The 25,309-nt window shown below is 40.7% G+C and overlaps 5 protein-coding genes across 10 annotated transcripts; 3 read left to right on the top strand and 2 right to left on the bottom strand.

Moving 5' to 3' along the window:
• Positions 1–1,464: 1,464 nt before the first annotated feature.
• Positions 1,465–6,165, bottom strand: LOC112274507 (uncharacterized). Of its 3 annotated transcripts, none has more exons than XM_073529882.2 (11): positions 5,696–6,158; positions 4,907–4,974; positions 4,674–4,699; positions 4,207–4,297; positions 3,686–3,781; positions 3,319–3,390; positions 2,997–3,055; positions 2,576–2,698; positions 2,374–2,445; positions 2,006–2,085; positions 1,465–1,834 (listed from the first exon to the last, which is right to left on the bottom strand). In XM_073529882.2, the coding sequence occupies exons 1-10, from the start codon at positions 5,783–5,785 to the stop codon at positions 2,030–2,032; spliced, it is 753 nt and encodes a 250-aa protein (XP_073385983.1). In that variant the 5' UTR covers positions 5,786–6,158; the 3' UTR covers positions 1,465–1,834; positions 2,006–2,029. The 3 variants fall into 3 exon arrangements, with proteins under 3 accessions (XP_073385983.1, XP_024359855.1, XP_024359853.1); XM_024504087.2 differs by having other exon boundaries at positions 1,465–1,682; XM_024504085.3 differs by having other exon boundaries at positions 1,465–2,085; positions 5,696–6,165.
• A 249-nt stretch (positions 6,166–6,414) lies between these two features.
• On the top strand, positions 6,415–10,318 carry LOC112274506 (chlorophyll(ide) b reductase NOL, chloroplastic). The gene is made up of 14 exons (XM_024504084.3): positions 6,415–6,785; positions 6,943–7,011; positions 7,220–7,281; positions 7,392–7,478; positions 7,654–7,721; positions 7,920–7,968; positions 8,146–8,231; positions 8,333–8,390; positions 8,731–8,781; positions 8,973–9,023; positions 9,258–9,299; positions 9,443–9,553; positions 9,724–9,854; positions 10,150–10,318. The coding sequence occupies exons 1-13, from the start codon at positions 6,473–6,475 to the stop codon at positions 9,769–9,771; spliced, it is 1,095 nt and encodes a 364-aa protein (XP_024359852.1). The 5' UTR covers positions 6,415–6,472; the 3' UTR covers positions 9,772–9,854; positions 10,150–10,318.
• A 255-nt stretch (positions 10,319–10,573) lies between these two features.
• On the bottom strand, positions 10,574–13,766 carry LOC112274505 (uncharacterized). 4 transcript variants are annotated; one of them, XM_090245631.1, is made up of 4 exons: positions 13,490–13,766; positions 12,410–13,103; positions 12,127–12,201; positions 10,574–12,022 (listed from the first exon to the last, which is right to left on the bottom strand). In XM_090245631.1, exons 2-4 carry the CDS (start codon positions 12,770–12,772, stop codon positions 11,081–11,083), a joined length of 1,380 nt encoding a protein of 459 aa, XP_090101757.1. In that variant the 5' UTR covers positions 12,773–13,103; positions 13,490–13,766; the 3' UTR covers positions 10,574–11,080. The 4 variants fall into 4 exon arrangements, with proteins under 4 accessions (XP_090101757.1, XP_024359850.1, XP_090101756.1 ...); XM_024504082.3 differs by having other exon boundaries at positions 13,392–13,757; XM_090245630.1 differs by having other exon boundaries at positions 13,264–13,644.
• A 3,751-nt stretch (positions 13,767–17,517) lies between these two features.
• On the top strand, positions 17,518–18,650 carry LOC112274016 (uncharacterized). Its single transcript, XM_024503150.3, has 2 exons — positions 17,518–18,019; positions 18,189–18,650. Exons 1-2 carry the CDS (start codon positions 17,779–17,781, stop codon positions 18,347–18,349), a joined length of 402 nt encoding a protein of 133 aa, XP_024358918.1. The 5' UTR covers positions 17,518–17,778; the 3' UTR covers positions 18,350–18,650.
• Positions 18,651–22,966: 4,316 nt separating this feature from the next.
• On the top strand, positions 22,967–24,076 carry LOC112274028 (uncharacterized). The gene is made up of 2 exons (XM_024503160.3): positions 22,967–23,500; positions 23,666–24,076. Exons 1-2 carry the CDS (start codon positions 23,197–23,199, stop codon positions 23,824–23,826), a joined length of 465 nt encoding a protein of 154 aa, XP_024358928.1. The 5' UTR covers positions 22,967–23,196; the 3' UTR covers positions 23,827–24,076.
• The last annotated feature ends 1,233 nt before the right edge of the window (positions 24,077–25,309 follow it).

Raw genomic sequence — 25,309 nt, 5'->3', positions numbered from 1 at the left:
AAAAGACGAACACCGGAAATATTAGAAGGCATCTTGATTTGATTTTTTTGAAGCATCAAAGTATTTTCATGGTCTTGATTTATTTTTTTTTTGTTTTTGATATAGTACATTTCTTTTCCTAAACATTGAGTTTAAATTTATTATAATTTTAACAAATGGACTCTATTTTTGTTCCATAACATGTATAATTATTCGAAGGAAGAACAATAAAAGATTTAATATCTCAGTTGCAAATATTAAATTAATGAAAAAATTAAGATTAGCAATATGTCAACTTTTCATTTCTGTGCATGAAGTAGAAACTTTCTTGAGTCAGAGAAACACAAAAATGACAAAATTACCTTAAAAAAGTCATCACAATAAAAATAAAATAAATATTTATTTGTTTATCAACAAAACAATTTCAAACTAAGTATATTAAAAATATATCTATTTATTTAATTTTTTAACCTGAATTAACCATAAGTAGTCATTAAGTGCTCATAACAAAACTTTGATCCATGTATACAAAAATCTGTTCGCATTTAATAGAATCTATATTTGTATCAATGGAATTTGAGTACATAACTATTTGTTTTTAGCATTGAATGCAAATAAAAAATCACATCAAATCTAAAGAAATAGACACTTAAATGGGCACTAACAACAACCTTTATTTAAATAGTACAATTTTAATGTATATATAAATAGAGATAAATAAAAAAAATTATTTATGTTTTTCATTAGAATATTTCTTTCTCAATTTTCACAGCTGATAGAAAACCCTCTGCAACTGTGGACAGGTGTGCGAAGTATGAAATTACTGATAGTCACAGAGCAAATGACTAATCCTCATCTGCTAACAATGTGGATTCTGACGGAGTATCATTCATTTTTTATTCAAAAACTCATAGAAAATCGTAGGAAGTCAGAACACTTACAATTCCTGCCTTGTAGAGACTATGAATAATTCTACGTCAAACAACATACACTACTCTCAGCTTGGGCAATCCACCTCAAAAAACACATATGAAGATCAATCCTTAAGTATAATTCGTACTGTAACCTATTTCCTAGTGATATTACAGGTGTGATTGAATTTGATACTCTTACAGTTTGTAACCTTCACTACAATGATTTAAAATCATTTTAATAATAATAATAATAAAACCTTATTTAAAAAATCAGCTGAAATAAGCTTTTAACCATTTTTTCATTTTCTTCTGAAAACCATTTCAACTAACTACGCCATAGTTACAAAATAATTTTAAGAAATTGAGAAATTGAGAAATTGCTTCCCACCATATGGATTGCTAATGATAATGGTATTATCCGGATGATATTTCACCTACTATCTGAGCATGAACTTGAAGGTACATAGAATTGTTTCTACTACAATAAGCACTTGGAACTTTCATGGTTAAATAACTGTGCCAGGAAGCTATTTCGGGGGACCATAACATCCAACCACACTGGAACGATACCTTGGTCCAACTCATCAAAAATCAATTGTTATCCATGATATGTTCAGAAAGGGTATCCTGCAAAAAATGCTGGATCGGATTCTGTTTACAAGAAGGGCTAGCTCACTAAACTACTATGTTATTGATAATGTAGTTCGTTGATGCACCAAAATGAGGAACTGATTTTGGATATTACGAAACAAAACGCCGCAGTGCAACATCTGCAGATCGGCCAACCACCTGCATTCCAAAAAACTCAGTTCCTAGACCTACACTCGATTTCTACTTTCACAAATCGAGTGTTCAGGCAGAACTTCCACTCAAACTTCCAAGCATTTGCAAGTCCTTTCTATATATATATACCAGTGATTGTCCATGTGAAGAATTGCACACTGCACAAACTATCGATGTCTCCCGTTAATCATCCTTCTGCTGCTGTGTCGAACTCCATAGCTAAGACCGTAAACTCCCCCCATAACATAGCCTAAGATACCTTCTCTGTAGGAATGCTAGAATGCTGGTGCTGGTGTAAATTATTTTGTGCCTGATAGTGATGCACTCACCTGTATCTGGAACGTCGTAAATAGTCATCCAAAGTACAAGCCCAAAGCAAATCTAGAGGGATTGAATCCGGTCAAAAGAGCTGCAGCACATGAACCAGCATGATCTATAATTAGAAAGAGTCTCAATGTACATATTTGGAGCACCCTACAACATGTGACAAATATGGTATAATACTGCTGTTCAGTATTACTAAGCGCAACCCACCACTGACAAGTCAAGGGTTAACTTGACATTCTATAAGTCGAATAATTTCACAACAATCTATACGACACCAAGTGATTCAAAAGAAATCTATGAGAATCATATAAATGTGTTATAAAATCACTGACCGACACTATTGTGTCAGATGGAAGACCAAAAAACTTACAGATAGGAAATAGAAGAGCCAGTAGCCCGATAGGATACAAAAAAAACGTTGTTCTCTCCAAGAAAGGCAGAACTGCAACCACAATGAAGCAGCTTTAAGAATTTAGTTGAAGTAGGATACATCATATCATTTGGTGCAAGAGTCGACTAAAAGAACAGTTGAAATCTAATAATATAACTAATCGCAATTATTAAGAAATTACCATCATAGCCGAGGAAGTTGAGATAATGGTAGTAGGAAAGCGCAACAAAGTAAAGCGTGTTCGAAAGCAGTGTCGCCACAAACCCATGTGCCAGGAGGAGTGGCGACAGGAAGTACTGCAGCACTGCAAGACAGGCCAACGATCAATATCAAGTGTTGGACACGCAATGTTAGACTTACAGCGTTGGCTTCTTGTGACTATGTTAACTGCACTGGTAATGAAGTTGAACACATACTACAAAATTGACATTGTACAGACAAGCATGCATGTATCCTCAAGTAGCAAGACCTAAATACACGCATTGAGTTATTCAATCTATGGCAGTAAAGTAACCACTAACATATCTATTTCAATAGATGTAGAAACCTTGTAAACATGAGCTGAAAACTAGCAAATGAGATGTTAAACAGAAAGGCAGTACCATAAAGAACCACATAAAGGGGAAAATAAGCATTGCAATGGACGTCGAATGCGTATAACCTGTTCAAAAATCGACATTTGAGGTAAGGAAATCAGATTCGAAGTTAATCAGATCCTGGCTATCCCCTTGATTAAGTTTCCGAACCTCCAGAAAACGTGTCGAACAGTTTTTAAAAAGCAAGGGGTCATACTGAAAAGCTATAACATCCTAAGTGTCTGCACAAACGCTCTGGCGAATTAAAAGTCCAGCATGAAGACATTGTAGCACAAACTACTGAACCAGGACAATGATCTGCTTATTAAAATGAAACCAAATACTGTACCATTCAACGCGCTGCTCTACGACATGCGTATGTACAGTGAACTCTTCACGAAGGTAGTGATTAGATAAGAACCTGCCAGCAGCAAGTTACAGATCAGTTACCACTTTATTTATCATAGACGATGAATTAGATGTACTGATCTAGCAAGTCTGAACATGTACTATAAGAGATTAAGTGATATCTCACATGCGTTTTATGTGTGAAATTGGGAAAATCAGAAAAACTTAGAAAAGAAAAGACGTTCGGCTTGCGAGAAGACTACATTCATTGAATGTAGAAATTCCAAGCGTGACGAATACTAAGTTTACGTCTACAGGAAAATATATGATTGAATTCTTTTTATGAATGGACTTTAACGGAAGCTTACCAGCAGATAGAAGCCAAAGAGACTCCAACAAGAAAAAAATGCATGAAGACCACGGATACGACGGTGAAGGTTGCTTGAGCCACGCTGTGTCCATACCTGAAGCGCACCAAAATGGCCTCGTCAGTGGAAAAGATAGCAGATAAACAGCCTGCACTTAGGTTACTGTGTAAATACTCCTACAAATATCTATCGATTCGCGGATAGCAAGAATACGGCAATTTTCTGCTACCCAAAGCATTAGCTGATTAATTATCTACCTGGGAGAGAAATTCAACAAAATCCGAAAAGAGCAATATTTTATGGGACACAAACCCAACAATCTTCACAGCTCTTCCACCATAAATTGCTACTGTCGACAGGTCTATTTGGAATCTTCTTAAGATCGACTACAGACTGATGCTTCGCAACCATTCCAAGGCTCAAATTACATTTCAGAAAAAATGGCACCACGGAGTTGCGTGGGTGAACCCTAGCGGCAATCAGCAAAGCATTCGAACAGAAGGGTCCGAAACGGAACATACGCTGCACAGAACGCTGTAGCTGCCACTGCCAATAAAAAACTGCAGATAACCACAAATGCAGGATCATCTCGTGCCCACTGATTCTTTGTCTCTGCATTCAACAGTACAAATGTGCTAGCACCACCATGTCAATCGTTTCCTCCCAAACTCGGAAACAACTGAGATTTTAACCCGACATCAACGCAAGGCATAATGCTCTGCATGAGATGTCCCCTTCATCAAAGCTTGCAGATAAAATCCTGCAATTTCGAAAGTGACGCAAGAAATAGTAGAAATACTGCATACTACAGGACAATCTTCTTGCTAGACACTTGAACCTGAACTCCAGGCTAGGGTGTACTGGACAACTAATTACAACATGACTGCTATACTAATCACTGATTTCAAAGCATATTGCTCGGTATGAGCTTCTGTGTCAAAAACGTTGTTGCAGGACAATGTAAAAACAAACTCTGTTGAGCACTTACGTTTGTGATACTTCGTTTGCTGGTACCTGCAGACATAAGTTCAATTACTAGATAAGAAATACGAGTCTATTATTTTATGTGATCTTAAGTTCGGATCTGTAGCACCTTTCATAGATGTCAGTGAGGTAAAAATGAGAACAGCGGCATCAAACCTAACTCATACCCCAACATCCATGCCAAACTAAACAGATAGTTCATCGTTTTGAAGGTTATGCAGCCTACAGAGCACTTACACAACTTTGGGTGATGTGCAAAGGTGAAGCATTTGCCAGAAGGTGTACTCCATGTCCATTTGTTTGTACTGAAAATCATCCACAGTCCCAATCAGTTCTTACATTTTTGTAGAAAGACGCTCTTACTATCCACAATAAGATGCTGACTGTCAAGGTACCCTCAACTGTCAATCGGATTCTGCAATCGTCAATCATCCGGGTTCTTTCCTACTGAAATGATTCAGATAAATCAGTGAAATAATTTTCCCTGTTGCAGCTGTGAACTATCCTTCTAGAACTAATAGAACGCGAGTGAACCCTCCAAACTTATCAAATCTGCGATACTCATCAGAGAATTTCACCTTATCCCAACAAAATGGAAGAAATTTACACATGCTAACACAAGGTTCACAAACCTTAAAACTGTATCTTTCAGAATTCAGAATGCCAAAGTGATTTCATAGCCCTCTATATTCTCGCATCACTACCACCGTGAAATTTGGCCCGAGTATCTACAGAGTGATTTTTAAAGATTAACGGACAATTAAAAACAGTGCTTGCGCGGTTTTCTTTTTGCCAAGAATTCATATATGCCCGAACTCAACTACAGAACTCAAGTACCAAGACTTTCAGCTCGTTTTTGGGGTCTAACATTCACCCGAGGTCAGGGAGGAGTTGCCCACGTCTGTAAGCTGGCGATTCCATGAAATCCTAATCTGCCAAAAGTAATCACCCTCTAGATCAATCGAGATCAACAGATCAAAAATGTCACACTCCATGCCCAATCCCTCTACACAACCAACCACACACCTTAACAATTCGTCGCAGGTATTGAGGTAGAACAGAATTATTCCGGTAGCCTCCGGTCGAGGCGCGACCCCGATTGACCGTGGGCAACATTGTGCCAACAGTAGTGTCTACGCCTGCTCCACCCTATTAAAGAATCTTCTCCTCTTTTTTCCCAAAGATCAAAACCCTAACCAGAGAACTCAACGCGACTCTCTGCCCACACCCAAACCCATCAGCACCACCTTCAACATTTCACTCTCTCCCACTATAGCCGCTCAACATGACAACGAAGAGACCTTCTTATTGCTCTCCGTCATGCCCAGTGCATGAATCCGATGGATCCAATCAATGAAACCAACGCAAGACTTTCAAAAGTCGAAGAGAACGGACATGCGCATTAAGCATCACTAAAGACCCCCAGGGCGTCAACAATCCTCGCATTTCACTCAATGCTCGCCAGCCTGAGGGTGAATCGAATGTCCGTAGATGCCATTAGAGTACAGTAATTTTTAGCTCGCACGACGAGATGTTATGCTGACTGGGTGGTGACATGGCCGGTGACATGTCGGAGATGATCTTGAGGAGTGGCCCACTTTCAGCTGGATAGATAAAGTGTCTTGATTTTCTAGTACGTTCCGATTGAAGGAGGAGCTCTCTACCGCGAATCTCGAGTTCTTCTCTGGAAATTCGCATCCGTTGCCATATTCACGGGTTCTTTGTCTGGTGATAGTTTTTGTTGTTGATTGTGGGAGAAATTAGGGGAGTGAAGGCGGTGAGGTTGTGGCTACCTGAGTGGCCATGACTATGGCGATGACACTACCTGCCCTCGGTGCTCCGCCCCACGTTACGGGTGTGCTGGGAAAGAATTCTGCAGCGGTTGTATTGTCGAGGGAAGGGGTGTTAGGGTGTAAGCTCCGGCCTACGGTAGCCTGGAGGCAGGATTGGGGTGGAGGGGAGTTGTCGAGCGGTGTTAATGAAGCTCTATTTCGGAGGAGCAGGAGCACAGGTGTTGTGAGCTGTAGTATGGTCTCTGCCAAAGAGAACGCTCCTGACTCTGTCCTAAGGGATGGTGCGTCCCGCTTTAATGTGCTCATCACAGGCTCCACAAAAGGTAAGGCAGCCTATTTACGCATAAATATCTTTACATGTATATTGGAATCCTATAATCTTTGGTCGAACGAGTTTATGCAATTTACACCCCTTCCATAGTTTCGCATACTTCCTTGCTGCTTCCGAAAATGCAAGTGATTAGAGCTTTTGGATTTCAGGTGTTGGTTTGGCCTTGGCTGAGGAGTTTCTTCGGAATGGAGACAACGTTGTTGTTTGCTCGAGATCACGTACCTACTTTTCTTTAACCAATTTTCATTTTCTTTTCACTCTCAAAAGTAGACTTTCATGTTGAATACATAATATATTACAACTTCTCGCTTCTGTAATGACATTGTTTGGACTGCCCTACTTTTCTTTTCTTTCTTTCTTTCTATCAGTATTTTCCTCAAATTCTCCGGGGGCTGAATTTTTTGTGGTGCTTTCTTCTCCCCACAGAGGAGAGGGTTCAAAGTGTAGTGCAAGAGCTGAGGAGTCAATTCGGGGAGCAACGTGTTTGGGTTGGTCTTTCTGCTCCTCTATTTATTTATGTGGTTCTTGAAGGATTTAAAGTTCTTCGTTGCTGGTGGCATCAAAACCTATAATCTAATTTTGTCTCTTAAATTTTCAGGGTAAGGAATGCGACGTTCGAGATGCGAAAAGCATCGAAGCTTTAGCCGATTATGTGAAGTCTAACCTTGGTCACATAGATTGTTGGGTGAGGTTCTGCTATAATTGTATTTTGGAACTATATGTGTAGTCTTTTGAGAAGCTTTTTGTTTGTCGAAAATCAGGCTGCTCTGAATGATGGCTTCGTGACCATCAATAACTTCAGGTTTTGATGAAAGATTACAAGTAAGATCATGATGTTAATTCTTTCTACTTTTGGGCAGATAAATAATGCCGGCACAAATGCGTACAAGTACAACTCTCTCGTAGACTCAGATGATGCTGACATCATGTAAGTGTGGTCTGGTTGCTTGCGTCGGTACTGCCGATACTCATGGAGTTAGTGGATGTTGAAATAGTTTTTCCAGGGCGAGAATACATGTCAACCAGTTGACGATCAGCTGCTGGTCTTGCTAAATCCGCGTGCTAAAATGTCTGCGTACAAAACTTTAGTTCTACTACTTTTGGTTCTGAGCTGAATACTTTTCAGGGAGATAGTGGAGACGAATACCCTCGGTGTTATGCTCTGCTGCCGTCAGGTACTTATGTACAAAGTCCTGGTCGTCCATGTAGTAGATAGTGTGACCCTGTAGTTTCATTGCGGTTTTCAGTGTCATTATATAACAAGAACGCAATGTCTGAGAAGCTATATGAACATGAATGATTTTTTTCGTATACTCATTGAGTAAATCGCAATGGTGGACCATGGTAAGCAGGCTATCAAGATGATGAGAGACCAGCGTAGGGGTGGGCATATCTTCAACATGGATGGAGCAGGAGCTGATGGGAATCCAACACCTAGGTAAAGCTTCGAAATGCGTCATGGTTAGTTGTTCTAATCAATTATGGATCATATATCAACCTCTTATTGCCTGCTACTGAGAGACTTCTTTTGGTTTCCAGATTTGCAGCTTATGGAGCCACGAAACGCAGTCTTGCACAATTTACGAAATCATTGCAGGTGTGATCATTCACTGCTCATTGATTTGTATTACCATAATTGACAGTTACTATGATTAAGTACCGACATGTGGGGCATGCTTTTTCTTATCATGATAGAATAGCTAACCGAGTTGACCTCAAAACAATAAAGTACTATAATCGGTATGTTATTCATTTGTGTAGATTGTCTTCTAGAAGGTGAAGTCGGAAAGTAACCCTTCCTTCTCCTCTTCTCGAACGGTGGAGAGAAATCGAAAAAGTGGTCAATAAAAGAAGTTGGAGAGGTATCTGCTTTCGGCCTTAAAGTTGCATGTAATGGCTAGTAGTCTAACTCAAGAGTTGGTACCGTACCTGAACAGGCAGAGTTGAAGCAGGCAAATATTCAGAATGTTGTTGTTCACAATATATCGGTAAATTGCTTTTCCTCTTACATTGGTAAATGGGTTTGGGCCATTTGTACCTGTTAGTAATCTTGGATTAGTGCAGTTTTCAGTTGTTTTCCAGATTTTTAGTAAACAGAACACGTGGTGTATATATGTTTGACGAGTGGCTCGCCAGTGCTTCTGATTTTAACCACAATTCTGGGTCTTGTGTGTAACAGCCAGGCATGGTAACCACAGACCTCCTTATGTCAGGGAGTGACACTCGTCAGGTATGGTGGTCGTTAAGAAGCAACACCCTTGTCCTTAATTGCATGGTGTGCAGTTGAAGCTTGTGTGCATGAACTTAAACATTGGAAAGATACAAGTGAATTCAAAAGCCGTGTCACTAGATCATCAAGAGCACTTGCGATTAGTTGCGCCTCATGTGTAGATATATCGCGAATATACTTACATAGAGTGACAAAAATACTCTCTTCTTAATAAGTTTTTGTTGCTCTTTGCAGGCAAAATTCTTCATAAATGTTCTGGCAGAAACTCCAGATACGGTAAGTTACATTTTGTATGACAGTAGAGGAAGTTAAGCATAGTTCTGCATTTTTTCTCGTACACTTCTATGTCAATCAAATGCCTCGTCTTCTCCATTTGGCTAACACTTGTACAAAGTTTCGAAATCTTGATTATCTCATAGGTTGCAAAGTATCTTGTACCACGAGTTCGTAAAATTGTTGAAGAAAATAAAAATAGCAGCACATACCCGCGATTCCTTACTGGCTTCAAAGCGTACACCCAGATTCTAGCTGTGAGTTTTCTATCCTCATCTTTCGTGTTAGAGCTTCAAAAGACAGCGTAGCAGCAACACAAATTTACGTTGCTCTTGCATTTGCGATGCTGGTGTTATGGACAAATTCCCTTGTGTATTGCTCAAATGATAAAACGACCAATTTTCTTACTAATTCACTTCACTTTCAGAGATTGCTCTTCAAGGCAAGAAAAGACCGCTACGTATCAGAGGATTGATCCTGGACTTGCCATGCGATCGATTATGTCATCTGCTAGCAACTTCTTCCCAAGGCCTCATCCATGTCATGCAACGCCACAAGGTGCTTATACTTGTTGTCCAATCAGAAGAGTCAACGATATTGCTGCTTTAGTAGATATCATGAACTACTTGTTCATCAAGTTAGTGTTGTAAAGTCTTTATGCAGTATAGCTTTTTGTTTAGTAGATATCATGAACTACTTGTTCATCAAGTTAGTATTGTAAAGTCTTTATGCAGTATAGCTTTTTGAATCGTTGTTCTGAAGGATTCCATTCAGTCTATTTCTCAATGTCAATCGCTTCATTATCTGATGCAAGATCTGAGCTAACTCGTAAAAATGGTTGTTCGATGGACAGGTGACATTTTCAACCATTTGGAGGATAAGTTTGAATTGTTTTTAATGTAGTGACAGTACAACCTTGAAGGCTTCAAATATAACTCCGAGTACCGTTTCTTTGAACATTGTGATGTCTGACAACATTTGCGTGAAAAGCAATCAATAAAGCTGTGCAGAGTAAAACTGAATTAGGGAATATGTTAAGATATCTGTGTAGCATAACTTACTCTCGCCGGGCCCGTGCCCTCTAGCAGTAGAATCTCAACGGTGATGGAAGGTGGTGACACAATCATGCACTAACTACTGATTAGAGCGTAATGTACTTGTGCATGCCATCGACATATATCACAGTTGTGTGCACCCCTCTCAAAACGATTGTCGTAGAGACATATTGATGATGCGTTGCTACTTTCTAGCCGTGGGGCACTTCGACATCTCCATAATTGTCACTTTCGAAACATCGTGAAAATTTATTTTTCGGATGCACATATGAGTCCCGTAACGTCATGAATGTATGGTTCTTATCTCTAGGAAGTGTAATTCCGAAGACTTCGTTCACCTCCAAGATGTGCGTTTTCAGCAAACTTCATTTTCATTGGCTTCTCGTAACCCCGAAACAATCTCTTGATTACTTGCACTGCTCCACACTAACCGTTGCAGCTTCAACTTACCATTTGCCCAGTTTCTCAAAGCATTCTCTAAATCTACATGCTAATTTGACTGCCACTAAACTAACGTTCACAGAAATGCTTGGCAACCAGTTCATCTGGAGTACGCGCAGCTCCGCATTAACCAATTCAGATGGCGTTGATCTGCTTCAAGTTAAACAAAATAATATCGTCTCTTAAGAATATCATCTGTACAGGCGAGGGACTAATACCCATGTTTCCGCTTTCTACCATCGCCCCAAATATCAGATTGCTTACAATGGCCGCAGCTTCAATTAATAACTAATCCGCATCTGGTAAGTCTTCGGGGTAAAACTTTGGCCTGGTCTCCGTCTCAACGTGTCTAGGACTAGATCTCTGTTCTACTTGACTTGATGACTGAGCTGTGTCGAGAATTAAGGAGCTGGAGATGGTAGTGACGATGTTCTGCTGGATTGCATTCAGAAAATCGTGAAGGACTTGGGCTTCTCTAAGAGCAGTGTCGTCCGAGGTTGCGGCGGTGGGATCGCCGGGTTTCAATCGGAGGAAGGATTCAAGCTCGCCGCGCATGGCATCTAGAGCGGCGCTCTTCTCCTCGAGAGTCAACCTTGCTTCACTCAACTTCATCTGGACGCGCTCCTCGCGCCAGATCTCCGCCAGCTGCAGCATGCGACGCTCCTCATCGAGCTCCTCCATCACCTTCTGAGATTCTCGCTTCATCTCCTCCACCTCGGCCTTGTCGCCGCCGGTCTCCTGCGCCAGCTCGTGGCATACCTCCTCCATCAGCTGGCGCGCCTTGCGCTCGCTCTCTAGCTCCTGGAGAGCCTTGGCAGTTGCCGTTTTGGCCTCTAAAAGCTCCTTTGTCAATCTCCGGTTGGCGCTCTCTAGCCTTTGCCTTGCACTCCGCTCCTCCTCGAGGTCATCCCTCACTGCCCGCATTGCATCTTTGATCCTCTCCTTCTCCTTCGCCTTCCATACCATCTTCTCGTCAGCGAACTTCTTCATCAGCCCTTCTACTTCACGCCGTGCATTCTGCTGCGGCTGCTCCAACTCCCTTACTCGCGCTTGTACTTGCAGAAGTTCCCCATGCAGCGCGCTTATCAGACTCAGTCCCGCGCTGTGCTGATCCTCCAGCAGCCGTAGCTGACTGAACATCTTCAGCAGCTTCTGTGTCATTGTTGTAGACTCATCCCCCCTCCTCGCCCCACTAAATAATGCGCACGGCACATTTCGCCGCCTATCGACCTGTTCGCCCAAAAAATATGTGTATAATTTCAATTCATCCTCCCGTACAGATTAGCAACTCGGTCCACAAAAGCGGCAAGACCACTCGCAAAAGTTTAAGTTACCGTGTCATTCGTCTCCATGTTGCTTCGATTCAGCAGTCTCTGCAGATGCCTTTGCAAGCTACCATTTGATCCAGTCTACATTTGCAAACACCAACAATGAGTCGAACAATGAGTCGAGCAAACGAGGTTAGTCAATGAAGGATCTCTCTGACAGGTTCACCTTTACGGTTCAGAACCTCTTCGCCGTCAGGACAATGCCAGGATTAGGGCAAAAAAGAAATTTAAGTCTAGGTTGACGGTGGCTTTAGGAACGGGGTTTTCCAAAAATGGGGTCCCGACAAACCTTCAAATGGTGGTGGTAGCCTGGTGGAGATCGCGCGTTGTCAGGTTGGGAGTAGGGGCTCATGGAATCCGAACTACTTCTTTGCGAGTAGGGAATCCAATTAGGACTATATACACAAGCAGGGAAGTGCGCCAGAGGAGGGAGATCTTGCAATTCCCACAGAGAAGCTCCGAGTTTCCTCGCCGACGTAGGGAGTGCCCTGCCCATGCGATTATAGAGTTGGTTGTTAAAAACTTTCCAGCTGGGCACTGGCGTGGAGGGCGCAGCGCGTCTGCCGAGGATTGCCCGTCTTGTCACTCGCATCCCGTGTCCGGGCAGCGTTGTTGTCTCCAGCGCCTGTCTGTGAGCCATCCCTTGCGCCATCGTGTTCGACTGCTCTCCCTCGCCGCTACCAGTTTCATACTCTAGAGAATACACCCACAATCCCTGGCTTCGGCTGTCGAAGAGCTTGTAAGCAACTCCATGTTCGTGTCTGTAACTGCAGCTATCAAGCGCGCAATTCTAATATCCCTTGCGAGCGCTTCATTTGCGCAGGCTCTAACGTAACGCTGACTTGCCTCCACTCAGTAGCGGCAACCCTAGTTCGCGAACTTCACCTGTTCCTACGACACTCTCCTTCGTCCACTGGCTCCATGGCCAGGTCCATGCCAGCTCTCACTGTCCCTGCCGCCATGACCACACTCGGCTCTTCCACCTGTTGGAAGTTTCAAACACTATTTAGGTACAATCAGGAAATCGTGCTCACAAACAGGAAACCTTCTCTCGAGCGAAAACCCGTCCACGCTCACTCTGGGCGAGTTCCTCGACCTCTAAACGTCCACAACAAAGACAAGACTTTCTTCACTTGAACATACACGAAGGTCTGGGCAGACTGAAGGACGAAGTGCAATCACCGCTGAATTACGACCACGGCCACCATCACCACCACGCTAGAATCTATCGTCCCAGAAACAACCCAGGTACAAAAAAAGCTGCTCTCAACCTCAATGATAAATACTGCAGAGGAAAGCCTTCAACTTGGGGAGCTCAGAGTCAAGACGAAGGAAAAGCATGTCAGAAAATAGCAGGCAGGCTCATTACTCTCCGACATCATCCGCTTCATCGGCCCTCTGCTGCAGAAGAAGAAGAAGCCTAAGGGCTCGAATCCTACACCACCTCCGACAATCACCTTCAGCAGCAGCAGGGAGAAGGTGAATCCAATGGTGAATCAATGGATGTGGAGGAGGTGCAGGTGAGAAAAATGCAATGGCGATGATGCTGCTGCTGATGATGCTGATGGGTTCCTTCTTTCTTTCTTTCCTCGTTGCCTTGGTCGCGTGCTGCCGTCCACCATGGCTACGTTTTCTGAGTCTCCATCGTTGTGTTCATCTTCATCTCCACTTTCCGATTTGTACCGTAATTAATGTGCAGCTGGCCTGTAATCTTCCCCGCAAATCGAGGCACCATATCAACTTGGGTGCTCGTTGTCAACAATTCCGAATCAAAAGGTCTTCGGTTTAGATCTGCGTGAAGACATTCCAACCCAGTTGTACATTTTGTTTTTTCTAGACTTTGACAAAAATGGGGTTTAGATTAAATTGAGAAGCGTGCCTTAAATTATTGCATCTTGTGTGTGTTGGGTGGATCAAAGAACAAAGGAACATTGGTAAATTTGGAGGTTTTTTTACATTTAAGGGAGAAGGTGAGTAGTCACAACTTTTGAATGCTTATATAGTTTTGATTCCTTATATATGTATCTTAAACAATTCACTAAACTTGTTAAAATTAGTTCATGTCCATGTAAATTAATTAATCTACTACAAATACTAATAATTATTACAATTTCAATAAGCAATTGATTTAGATCAATTAATTTCAACAATATATCTTAGAAGCTTGGAACAAAATTAATGTAATGAAATAATAATAAAATAGTAAATTCTCTTCTAATTGCCAATATTAAGTTAATAGTGTATTGATTAAAAGTTTATTAGGTGAGTTTTCTAATTATAGTAATATATATATAACATCCTAGATAACAATGTCTATAAATATTTTGACTAAAATAAACAAGAATAAACATATATAAGTTGGATGCCTAATCCTAATGTTTTTCTAAAAAAAAGTTAAAACTCCTACAAAACCTTATTGTGAATCTTAGAAGAATCTAATGTGAATAAGAAAAGTTGTTAATTGTATATTTATTAACTGAAATATTATATAATACAAACCTTAAGAGTAATAAAGCAATTTATTTTAGATGAATTACTTTCTCGTGTATTATTTTTTGTCATTTAAAAAATATCTTTGGCATAATATTTTAAATTTTGTGTTCAAAAAGATATTAAGGTGCCAGTTTTTTTTTTTTTTTTTTTTTTTTTTTTTTTTAAATTGTGTCTCTTCTTTTTTTTTTTTTTTGCTCTGTTTTTGTGGAAATTACCTTTTTTTTCAAAGATCAACTATCCATTTGAATGTGATGATTCTAAATAATATTTCAAATTCCCTTTTTAAAATTTCATCCCTACTCCATTTAGACATTAGGCTGTGTTGGTTTTTAGTTTATTCATTTCTAACTCTGGTTTAGACAACTACAATGATCTAGTGAATTTAGACTTTATTTATTTTGTAACTTTTTTTTCAATTGTCATCAAAAATAGAGTGTAAGCCATTTGCTTCAGCTTCGAAACTCTTTGATGTTTATAAAGACTAGAATAAAAGTTATACCATATCTCTTCTATTTTCCCTTGATCACAAACTTTGGATCCTTAATTGATTTGTAGACTTAAGACAAAAGATCTTAGAGATCTTTGTTTTAATAATCTTTGTTTTTTATATGTTATTCCCTGGATTAGGTCTTGTATTGGAGTTGGATTCAATAGAATAATTGAGGATGACAAATCCAACAATTTTATTCCATTTGTATAAAAAGATGAATTCAATATATATGTGAACAACTACACCTGTACAACTATAGATCTTTGTTTTAATAATCCTTGTTTTCAATAATAATCCTTATTTTCATCTAGATTAGCAGCAAAAAAATTTAAGAATAGGTTTGTCTCGTGCCAGTTTTTGAATTAACAATCAATCTAATATCTTTGAACACATTGTATGAAAAAAAAAAAAAAAAAAAAAAAAAAAAAAGGTGAAGGTGTTGATAACCAAAGATACTTTGCTTGGATGTTGCATGTATACTTTTTTTGTGTATAAAATTTAAATAACTCGTCTTTAATAATTTGAAAATATTAATTTTTTTTTGTGAAATGCATACAATTTAATTACAATTTGAACAATTTATCCAGTTGAAAGTAGTTAGGAATAAATTATCTTAGCATCAAGATAAAAAAATATGCATAAATTGAGAATTAACATATCATGAACAACATTGGTGATAAAGATTTGTTTACACCTTTTTTTTTTTGCAACAAAAATAAATTGCACCAACAATATTGATGTCACTTAAACCAAAATATTCCCACATTGAAACATTCATCATTTCCTGGTACACATTCAATTTCTGTATCCTGTGCCATACTGCAAGGTCTTCAAAGGCTTTAGGGTTTAGGGTTTTGACCATTACAATCTCATATTTTGAACATGGGGTTAATATTGCTTCTATGGTATTGGATGATGTTGCCTTGTATACTTTCAACAGCAAATTGAAGCAACGTTAAGCTTAAAGAGAGTTCAAAATCCTCGGTACAAGACCTCATTGCAATCTATCTCCCAGAAGCTCCACGAGAGTGTGTTGCTTACTACCCACAGGTCCAGATCTCAGGATTTCAACGAAACCTGCAACAATATCCTTTGAGAGTATATTAAGCAAGCTCGGCATTACTCAGATCTGCAGTTCAGCGAGAATGAGTTTGACCCAGCTATCCTGTGCTCTTCAATGCACACCAATTTGTGGTTTCAATTTTCCGATAAAGCCAATCTCTACACAACGAGTGCAACAGCAAACAAAACGTTTACTGCTGTTAGTGTTTATTCTGTGGCGAAGGGACTTCATCTGCACAGCTTCATCTTGTCTATCAAGTTACAAACCAACCCATGTTCTGTTACAATCTGCACAGCATCACATGTAGCACTGCTGCAATCAGTTCTTGCGCTATGGTGTCAGCAGTTTGGAGTTCAGTCAAATTTTTATTTTTATTTTTGGGTTGAGTGAATAGGGTGAGAGCTATTCACTAGAATACCTAAAATAAAAATAACACACTTGTGTGCAAGGCCCATCAGATAATAATAGTAATTAATATAATCGACTATATACAAGTATGTATATGTGATAATAGTAGCATAGAAAGAACATTCGAAACAAAATTAAGAAGATTAAAATATTTCATCATTTATTTAAATCTAGGTTGGGTAGGATATTGCCAACACTTTGTTGCACAAACATACCAACACAGTCAATTTTCTGATACTCATTTGTAGAATAAACCTTGCAAAGTCTCATCATGGGCTAATCTGCAGAAAAGAAAACATAATGCTTTCAATACTACTTAATTTGATAGTATCACCTTTATTTATTTGTACAAATTGTAGACTCTTATTTTGTAAAATATATTCTTTGTAAATTTAGATAAATAGATGAATAAATAACTAATTAACATATTACAATTAACATTGTTCATAAGATTTTAAAATATTTTTTTTAGTAAATAACGCATAGTAAAGCATAATAAAGCAACTCTAATTCGGCTTTTTAGATTAGTTTTTAGATTAAATTCCAATCATGAAGTACTATTTATGACGAAACGTAGACAGCAAATTCGATGAAATCAGATGGATGGATGAAGTTCAGATCCAACGAATGAGAAGGTGAAAAACGCCGTGCACGTACGAGGTGGTGGCGCTTGCTCCAACTCCAACGCCCACAGTTACAGACGAACACGGTTATAGGTTCCGAAGATATGCGGGCAAGCTAAGGCAACGCCTAACGGTTACGGGGCGGAACGGTTATGGGTTCCGCCGAAATGCGAGCAAGCATTGGGGGATCCGATGGGCGACGGTAGCTGGATCGATCCATGGCGGTAGGAACCAGGATTGCACGGTGCTCGCCTTCCAAATCTGGCACCTTTCGGTCGCACTTTTTCTCTGCTGGACGTTACGGGTCCTGTTTTTGGACCTCAAGACAATCTATATGGTGTGGGCATGCTTGGTTTCTATCCACGGTTGTTGTGAGAGCTCGCAGTCCCCGGGGTCTTGTATTGTGGTGGTCCCTCTTCTTCGCCGCTCTCTCTCTACTTCTCCTCCTCCTTCGTTCTGCTGCAACATTCACTGCATTGTAAACGTTTGTACGCCACCAAGCGCGGGTTAGGAGTTCGGTGTCTAGTTTTGTTAGGCACTGAGTTTTGATACAGAATTGTCGCTGTTGAACTTGTCTTTAGATGGCTGTTTTTGCTCTTCGTATTACCATGTCGATGAGGACTTCTGTTTGTGTTGTGGTGTTGTTCTTCACTCTGCTAGTTGGACAAACCAGTGCGCAGTGGCCCACGGGTGCCCCGACTTACGCTCCCAAGTTGGCTCCGGTGTACTCTCCACCAGAATATGCTCCCGAGACAACACCCGTGCAGTCTCCCGTGGGTGCTCCTGCGGAGACACCTGCAGTGGTTCCAGTCGCACCCCCAGGTTGATCGCTGGGCTCTCCCCTTTCAATTTCGTGTCGATCTTGGCTTTGGTTCCTACATGTTCCTGGCCGATTTTCTGATTTGATATTTGTTGGTCACACAAATCTAGTTGCGCAGGCAGTGAAATTTGCAGCTTGTGATTGACAATTGTGCACTGCTCATTCTTGCAGCTTCCACTCCTGAGCCGAGCCCCGTAGAGGCACCCACCAACGCTCCCGAGCCTTCAGTACCGGCTCCTGAACCCAGCCCAAGCACATCCAGTGCTTCCAGAAATTCGGCCGCGCTCGCCAGCGTTCTGTGCATGAGTCTCGCAGCATTTGTGCTCCACTGACGACGACACTAAAATTGAAATACCTAGGTCGCGATCACGCAATGCACAAGCTGTACAGCATATGGATTTAGGACAACGCAGCGGGGATTCTGTAACGTATTGTTTTCTTGGCAGTACCGAATAAATGACGTTAGGCATGCATCCTTGCCAGGGTCTGTGTCGGAGTAGATAAAAGAACACGGTGAAAACGTGGTTGTTACATTGATCGCCTCACAGGCATATTGTCGAATAAAATTCTGACTCGTGCAAGTCACTAGTCCTGAGAATAAGACTGGCTTGGTGCCAAGGATTGAGATCGATACATGTTCTTCTCCATCGGGTCTGATCTAGATTGTTTCTGTGGTTATTCAAATAAAGTAGTTCATAGCGTGATTCGTAGAACCTGTCTACTTTTGATGAAATATAAACACTATGAACTTGATCGTCCTACTCTCCATCACAATCTTCGAATCATCAATCTAGATAAGTCATAATTGTTTCAATTCATTAACGACATGAGTCTCCTCTCATTTATGAAGCACAATTTAATGGTTTACAAATAGAAAAGCTCGGAGCCAGTACAATGCCAATACAGCTGTACACATGTTGGTTTCTGAACCTGAAGAGGTTTGTCATCCTCATTTTCGAATTACCCATCTAAGAAAATCTTGTCACCTCTCACTGCGACAGCTACGGGCGAGAAAAAAAGACATTCCCGAATCAGCATTTAAAAATGAATTTAAAATATATTACGTATAACATACTTTCATTTTAGAAATCGTTATCGGTACACTTCTTCGTTAATGCCGAAACTTATTTCTAATTTTTTGTTTTTTTATATATGTTGTTGGAACGGAAGGGGACATAATTCTTTGCTATTAATTTGAATGACCTAGAATAAAATCCCAGATCTTGGGTTTCAAAGTTTCACCTCAGTGGGAGGACAGTAGTTCCACGTCATAGATGAGCTAGCATCAGGAATCCCTGAATTAAGCCCTTTTCAAAGTTGGGCACACAGTCTCATGAATCTGATGATGAAAATTAGCATCGGCATGGTGTGCATCCGACAACATGGGATAACATTAACTGCAAAGTTTCTAAATACATACAACACGGTCATGAGCAGCATAAACGTAACAAGACCAAACTTAGAAGATGGAAGGGTGTCCATCTCTGAAAACTTCTTACAGTTTTAAAGACCGTAGTGTTGCGGTTACTGAAGCGAGAAAAACCCACACGCAACGGATCTATAGAACGGAAACAGCTATGACGGTGGGACACCTTGTCCGCACGCTAATATCTCTTGGTTGATTTGAAGTGCCTAGAAACGCGCCGTTTGAATACAGCGGCCTACGATTATATTTTTCTTGGCTTGACCAGGAGTATGTCAGCGGCGGCACCTGTCGTAGCCACTACGTTGGGACGTCGAATGTCTGTTTCCAGCTTCGTTATTTCAGACTAGGCTGAGATATGCGGTGCAATGGTACTGTTAGGAACCGCGCTTAGGATCGAGAGTGTTGCAGTTCCACAAGATCTGCGGCTGCATTCAGTGTATAGATTCGTCAGATAAAGTTTGTTACGTTTTCTGAAATCAAGTTTTACCAAACAAGATGGCAGATACCGTTGGTAGCAACACTTTCTCGGTGAGATCTGCAATCTGTCTTTGTGGTCCTCTTCTCAAGTAGTTGTACACACGATGGACTTCCGAAATTACGCACCAGAAGCGGTGCCTGTTCATCCTTCTAATCACCCTCCCGAATAGGCGTCCACGATGTCCCCCGTTGGAGAGCCTGATTGGGCATCAATCTCACCTCTGGGTTATATCATCAACCTCTATCTGGAGTATGTGCTATCTCAAATTTGGTCTGTTTGAATCTAGACGAAGTTTTTGATGATATGTCGCACCCAGAATGAGAAGTGGATGCATGTCCTGGGATCTATGGTTTTCAATAAATGTGGTCTTCTACTGTTTCTTTCTGCTTACACTGACGACACTAGTCTCGAGGACGCCCTTATCTGGGCTCCAGAAGCTTCATCAGTGACATCCGACCCCAGACTAACTGAATCCGGCGTTGCCAGAAACACGGCTTCAAATGCTGACACAGTATCCATAGGACTTCCTTCTTTCCTTCTCCCTCGATGAGCACTGCAATATTGCGGACGAAACAAAATCGGGAAGCATTCAAATTTAGGGACACAATTGCAGGGAATTGACATGGTAAGATGTGTCGCATCAATGTAAAAATGGCCTTCTTAATTATGGACTCAACGAGACCGCAGATTCCCGAGAAACGTGTGGCATGAAAGCCCGACAAATAGAATCGCTTTGTTCCCTTGAGCGCCACGTCAATACATGCTTTAGCAGGTGAGAATTCGACATTGAATTAAGAATCACAACCGGTTATCAATTTTGAATTCATTCTCATGTGTAGTGATAGTTCACGTAAGTAATTGATCTTCTAGAAATCACAGCTTCCACCTCACATTGTGGCACGAAGCTTTCCGGTGAATCTCTACCTCCCCCTTTGTGTATCTTCTTTCAGCATAGTTGATATTGCAGTGTTAGTGGAATGCCAGAGTGCTTCTTGTGAAATTCTCCATTATTTTTTAACAGAAGTTTTAATCACACCAACAATTTATATTGGTTCCGTGTTAAAACCATAGTAAAAGCTCGTCGCAATACCGTGGTAGGAGCTGCAATCTGCGTTGCGATTTTCTGCACTCTGGTGTATAGACAAGTCACTGCATAATGGGCTTCAGACATAGCTCCTGCGTATGCTCCCAAAATAGGTACTCCAGTTTTTGCACCTCAAGCGGTTCCCACGCATTCTCCCAAGGACGCTCCAAAAATGGCCTCCTTGTTGCTTCCCATGTTCAGTCCCCTGAAGGCACCCCTCAATCGCTCCGATGGCGGAGCCAGGTCTGACATTCGGATTCAGCTCTCGGATCGTATGACATTGTGGGATGTCCATTAGCATTCCATCCAGTTTCGGATTTCTAGTGAGGCTGGGAAAACAAATGGAGGAGCCCCATATTTTGTGATTATCGACTGACAGTGTGCGCTACTGATCTTCGCACCTTACACTCCCATAGCGAGCTCTGTGAACGCTCCAGTAGATGCTCCAGAGACATGAGCCATGACCCCAGAGTCAAGTCGAGTTGAATCCGGCGATGGCCAGGACTATGGCCTCAAATGGTGGCTTTGTGTTCATGAGACTTACTGCTTTTTTCCGCTGCTGATAAGCCCTAAGGAATTTTATTCAGTTCATATTTGATTAATGGCATGTGGTGCCAAGTTTAAGAGCAACTTCCTGCGGTTTATGCAGTGCAAGATTTCCATGGCAGTAGTGCAGAGTGAGGCCTTGCAGGTTGTATAAGCGGATTATAGGCAGGAACATGATTACTTCCTTCCATTCTTTAGCGTGTCACACACCACATTTTGGTGATTACATAGGCTATGTTTCAGGCTCACTGCCGAAGATATCTGTATCATTTTTTCTGTTCATTAGTGTGGTTATTTTTTTATATTCTTATTCGGAGAAACCTCAAGGTATTTTAAGGGCATGCAACTGTGTTGAAACTCTAACCAAATTTGTGAAGTTGGCTTCCCTTTCCTGTATTGAATTCACACCTAATTTCACTGTCTATCAGAGATTATGGGTTATTTTGCATTCTAATTAAGTGGAGTTCAATTAAACGTCTCTAAATTTTTGTCGAACTTTCAGATGAGATAGAGATAATCATGAGTCCCACTCAATTTGTTGCAAGCTTCGAAGAACAACAAGTATTTATCCCATACTTACTGCTCAACTAAAAATCAATTTCATAGTTGAACCACTGCTCCATTCCAATGTGCACACTTTTATGTTGTGTCAAACGAAACTGTTGAATTTTATTACTCTTTCTACGCAAGGTATATGCTGTTTATGAAATGTTTCCATCCGTTTCTTTGTTATGTAAGAAGCTCTAGCACTCACATCATGCTGTAGTCACCTCATGTGTGTAGAACTGTCTCCTCGAGATTCTTTCGCAGCACAAGAAACTTGAGAAAGTGAACCGAAGTGAACAATAACGAAACTATGCACATAATATATCTACAACTTCCCATAAATTTGACGCTGTAAATGGACTGCAACCAGTTGTCAATGGGGTGAATGATAATTCTGGGGCTACTAATTCTTTTCTGCTTTATAATTCGCTTTCGTAAGAGAAAGTTTAACTGCTTTACGTCAAATTTACCGGAATGAGTAAGATGCATCTCTTCCAGCTTGCTATTGGAAACAAACCATTTGACCAGTGGACTACCTAAGCAAGTGCTGGGAAGGGTGGTGAAGGTTATTGTTGCTGAAGCTGGAATCCAGCTAGCAAGTGCTCTGTGCAATTTGAATTCATTTTTTAATCACCTCGGTTATACTTGGCAGTATCAAATTGAATGACTGTTGAGGGAACCGACTGTTAGTGATGCAGAAAGCTTTCATTGGGTGGACAAAGCCAGACTAGATCCACACTGACACGTGCTTCGTGTGACCAAATTTAGCATGAACGGATGTACCGTTCGAATGCCGCTTCGTCTATTTCTGGGATTCGGAGATTGCATATGAGCAGTAGCATTCTCCATTCAGAAGCACCGTTCTCCATTCGTGTGTAACCAGAAGCTGTCGCTGTGAATCTCCTCTTCCTCCAGAGTCGATTTTTTTTTCTTTTTTTTTTTTTTTTTTTTTTTTTCTTGATAATAGGGTGTTTACGACGGCGCTTCTATCGAGAGTTCTACGATTGTGTTTTCATAATTGTAGTGGTGAGGTCGCAGTTCCGAACACAACCCGTTTGCGCTCTTCAAGTGAGATCTGTCTCCACTTCTTTGGATCGAGATGGCTTTACCTTCTCGTTCGATCTGTGTCGTGATCTTCTTCACTCTGGTGCTTGGGCAAGTCTCGGCACAATGGCCTGCAGCCACAACTCCTACTTACGCGCCCCAATCGATTGCTCCGATGTACCCCCCTCCCGTGGTTCCCGATTACTCCCCAGATTATGCTCCCGAATATTCACCCGTTGAATCTCCCGAATATGCACCAGTTGAATCTCCTGAATATGCACCAGTTGAATCTCCTGAGTATTATGCTCCTGAGGTGGCTCCCGAGTCCAGTCCCGTGGGATCTCCGATCGCATCACCAGGTCTGATCAAGAGCTACAACTCGTGAATCGTGTGACAATCTAGTATATTGTTCATTTGAATTCCAACCCAGTTTCCAATGTCTTGTGAGGGTAGAAAACTAGTGGGAGCGGATCAGCAGATTTTTGTGATTATCAAATGACAATGTGTGCGATTGACTTTTGCAGCTGACGCTCCCGTGGAGAGCCCTGCGGATGCTCCCGCCGACGCTCTTGTGCCTTTTGGAATGGCCCCAGGACCCAGCCCTCTCGAGTCCGACGCTGCAAGAACCATGGCTTCAAGTGCTGGCGTTGCGTTCATGGGACTTGCAGTGTTGTTCCTTTACTGAAAACAATTTTTTTTGTAGGAATGTGTAGCTGGGGCAATAACTTCCCTACATAGACTTACAATAACACCATTCTTAACAATCCTTGTTATCGATCACGCAGAAGTACTTGTACATATGTTTTGGTCACGGCACAAGGTTGTGGCTCGATAAAGTTTGACCACATTTATCATTTCTCGGAATGGCTCATGGGATCTGATTTTCACTGTGATTCGGTACTACCTCCAATAAATTTTGAGACCCTATGATAGAATGTGTTGATGTTGTCATTCCTTGCAATCGGAATCGGAGATAGTGTCAGTGTAAGATCAGTGTTATGAGTCATTCTGATCTTGGATATGGAGTCTAACCCGTGAAAGTACCATCCGTAGTCCTTGTTCGAGTTTCTCTTCTTAGTAGGATCACGAAACCTCATCCACTATTCTTGAAGCCGTTGAATAGTATGATCGTCTGCAAGGTAGCAGCAGTAGATAAAAGACAACGATTTTGCTCAATTCCAACTAACCATTCACTAGCACTCGCAATGAAAAGAAAAAAAGAACACACTTCTGTAAAGCAGTCGCAGTATGTATACCATTCACAACAAAATTCCCGTGTCACTGTATCTAGATTTTCCTCCGGTCCACGACACTAGACAGCAACTATACCATGGTCATTTAGTTACGTCTTCGTTACTAACCCTTCACTAAATTAATGCTGATGAATTGAACGCCACCCAACTGATATACTTGTAGACTTCAACGGCAATTGCAAAGAAATCGGTCAACGCTTCTAGAAATAAACTGATGCAGGTATTTGCAAGGAGCTAGAAATGTGCTATAAATCCTGAACACAGCAATGGGGATTAGTGTGTAGATTAATGAAATGAGATGGAGTTTACGATTGAACTCTTCAGAAACAAAACCAACTTAACTCAATGGGAGAGACGTTTCAATGTGTAGCGCTTGATCGAAGACTAACTTTGATGCAATCTGAAGTCTTGATTTGCAACAGATGGGAGGGATCCTGCTAGGATTGATCGAGAGCTGTTTAATTTATTCACAAAATAGAGAAACAACTAAAATCAATCAAAGTCAAAAACCCCTCCTTGTAATATGATCTTTTCGTTTTTATTGTGTAAATTGTTTTGGATTTTCTTTCGTATTTTTAAAGAAAAATTTAAATTAGAATATTGTACTGTTGTCATAGACAACTTTCAGAAACAACTGAAGTTTTTAAGATCGTTTACGGCTTGTCGGATTTAGGTCATTTTCTTATACTTATTTATGGTATTTATATTTTTGGAATGAATTTCCTTATTCTCGTATTTTCATTGTAAGAAGATGATACTTGCATGGTTCCTACTGTACTTATATATCTTAAGTTCTCCACTTCTTTGGATATGTTGTTTTGGTTTGATCCCTATGTATGTTTATATCAAGCCAAAAGTTTATTCTTCTTTTGATTTGATCTATCAATTTATAATATTTTATTTTATTTTATTGGT

The sequence above is a fragment of the Physcomitrium patens genome, chromosome 21 (genome assembly GCF_059467195.1).
Source record: "Physcomitrium patens ecotype Gransden chromosome 21, ASM5946719v1, whole genome shotgun sequence".
NCBI lineage: Eukaryota > Viridiplantae > Streptophyta > Bryopsida > Funariales > Funariaceae > Physcomitrium > Physcomitrium patens.
The sequence above is the reverse complement of the archived record's forward strand: the minus strand, read 5'-3'. Positions and strand labels throughout refer to the sequence as shown.

Coding starts and splice junctions, on each gene's coding strand:
- LOC112274028 (XM_024503160.3), top strand. CDS start 23,197: ATGGCTTTACCTTCTCGTTCGATCTGTGTCGTGATCTTCTTCACTCTG. Junction 23,501..23,665: donor ATCTCCGATCGCATCACCAG/GTCTGATCAAGA, acceptor TGACTTTTGCAG/CTGACGCTCCCGTGGAGAGC.
- LOC112274016 (XM_024503150.3), top strand. CDS start 17,779: ATGGCTGTTTTTGCTCTTCGTATTACCATGTCGATGAGGACTTCTGTT. Junction 18,020..18,188: donor GGTTCCAGTCGCACCCCCAG/GTTGATCGCTGG, acceptor TCATTCTTGCAG/CTTCCACTCCTGAGCCGAGC.
- LOC112274506 (XM_024504084.3), top strand. CDS start 6,473: ATGACTATGGCGATGACACTACCTGCCCTCGGTGCTCCGCCCCACGTT. Junction 6,786..6,942: donor CATCACAGGCTCCACAAAAG/GTAAGGCAGCCT, acceptor TTTGGATTTCAG/GTGTTGGTTTGGCCTTGGCT. Junction 7,722..7,919: donor TCAGATGATGCTGACATCAT/GTAAGTGTGGTC, acceptor AATACTTTTCAG/GGAGATAGTGGAGACGAATA.
- LOC112274505 (XM_090245631.1), bottom strand. CDS start 12,772: ATGGCGCAAGGGATGGCTCACAGACAGGCGCTGGAGACAACAACGCTG. Junction 12,202..12,409: donor GCTACCACCACCATTTGAAG/GTTTGTCGGGAC, acceptor TTGCAAATGTAG/ACTGGATCAAATGGTAGCTT. Junction 12,023..12,126: donor ACATGGAGACGAATGACACG/GTAACTTAAACT, acceptor TTGGGCGAACAG/GTCGATAGGCGGCGAAATGT.
- LOC112274507 (XM_024504085.3), bottom strand. CDS start 5,785: ATGTTGCCCACGGTCAATCGGGGTCGCGCCTCGACCGGAGGCTACCGG. Junction 3,056..3,318: donor GTAGAGCAGCGCGTTGAATG/GTACAGTATTTG, acceptor ATTTTTGAACAG/GTTATACGCATTCGACGTCC. Junction 2,086..2,373: donor GGCTCTTCTATTTCCTATCT/GTAAGTTTTTTG, acceptor CATGTGCTGCAG/CTCTTTTGACCGGATTCAAT.